This window comes from Antrostomus carolinensis, unplaced genomic scaffold (genome assembly GCF_000700745.2).
Source record: "Antrostomus carolinensis isolate BGI_N321 unplaced genomic scaffold, ASM70074v2 scaffold3172, whole genome shotgun sequence".
In the NCBI taxonomy this organism is placed as follows: domain Eukaryota; kingdom Metazoa; phylum Chordata; class Aves; order Caprimulgiformes; family Caprimulgidae; genus Antrostomus; species Antrostomus carolinensis.
The window spans coordinates 34,126-35,131 of NW_010301411.1; the positions used below are offsets into that span (position 1 = coordinate 34,126).

Consider the following 1,006-nt stretch of genomic DNA (forward strand, 5'->3'; position numbering starts at 1 on the left):
CACGTTAAAGTTTTCCTACAACATCAGATGGCTGCAGAAAGTGGAAGGTGGGAGGGGAAATAGTGTTGAGCTGAGCTGTGAACAGAGAAAGTAATTATACTTAAAAAAAATATAAAATAATCCTGTACCTGTTTGGAAACCGGAACAGTAAATGCTACTTACAAGGGACTTTTTACAGTAATTATTTTAATCATGGCTACAGTGATGACACATCCTAATTACAGTGTTATCCAAAGATAACACGAGAGGTGTGTAATTACCATTGTTTCCGATGGAGCTACAGTATAGCCGTTGCATAACTTCCATAAAATATATGTTGTTTCATTTACTGAGCAGCTTGCTCCCATCGCCCCTGTGGGCTGCAGAAGCTGCAGTCACAAGCCCACCCTGACCTGCATCAGAAACTCAAGGTCTGTTCTACAGGGTTTCTTGTTCTGAGTTTCTCTGGCAGAAATTCTCAGTCTGGTTCCCACCTCCCTCTTGTCCCACTCTTTTTAGCTTTTTTTTAGGTTTTACTTAGGTTACACTTGCCTTCTGAATCCTCCAACTGTGCCAAGACTCACGTGCCCAGTGTTTTGCTGAAACGAAGTCTTAGCTGAGGTGCCTTTGCAAAGCTGAAGCACCCTTTCACAGTGTAGCCCTGGATTAGATTGGGTTTCAGAGTCAATAAACAGGGAGAAGGCTTTGACTTTCAGTTACTACTTTAGTAAGTACTATTATGTGACAAGTTACTTCTGTGTGCCTTCGTTTCCTTATCTATGAAGAGAGGGTAATGGTTCAACCTTTGCCAGAGAGCCTTGAGAACTTCCAGTAAAAAGCAATAGATAAGACACAACCACTGCCATTTGCTTTGTTTCTCTTGCATTTTCGCGGTGCCAAAGTAGCATTTCTTATATCAAAGAGCAATTAAAATACAAAGTAAGGCTGCCTTTATTTGTGACTTTGGCTAGACTGGAGCCATGAATGCTGGGTTGAGAGATTTTTCAATAGATGCACCTTAGGGAAA

At 41.3% G+C, this 1,006-nt stretch overlaps 1 protein-coding gene across 1 annotated transcript in view; it reads left to right on the plus strand.

The window, feature by feature from the left end:
- LGR4 (leucine rich repeat containing G protein-coupled receptor 4) overlaps positions 1–1,006 on the plus strand; it is a gene marked incomplete at its 5' end in the record, with an annotated part of 41,701 nt that overhangs the window by 134 nt on the left and 40,561 nt on the right. Inside the window, one exon of the mRNA XM_010163421.2 lies at positions 1–3. This exon is cut by the window's left edge and continues 134 nt beyond it. Within this exon, the coding sequence (XP_010161723.2) occupies positions 1–3 (3 nt within the window). The remainder of the gene's footprint in view (positions 4–1,006) is intronic.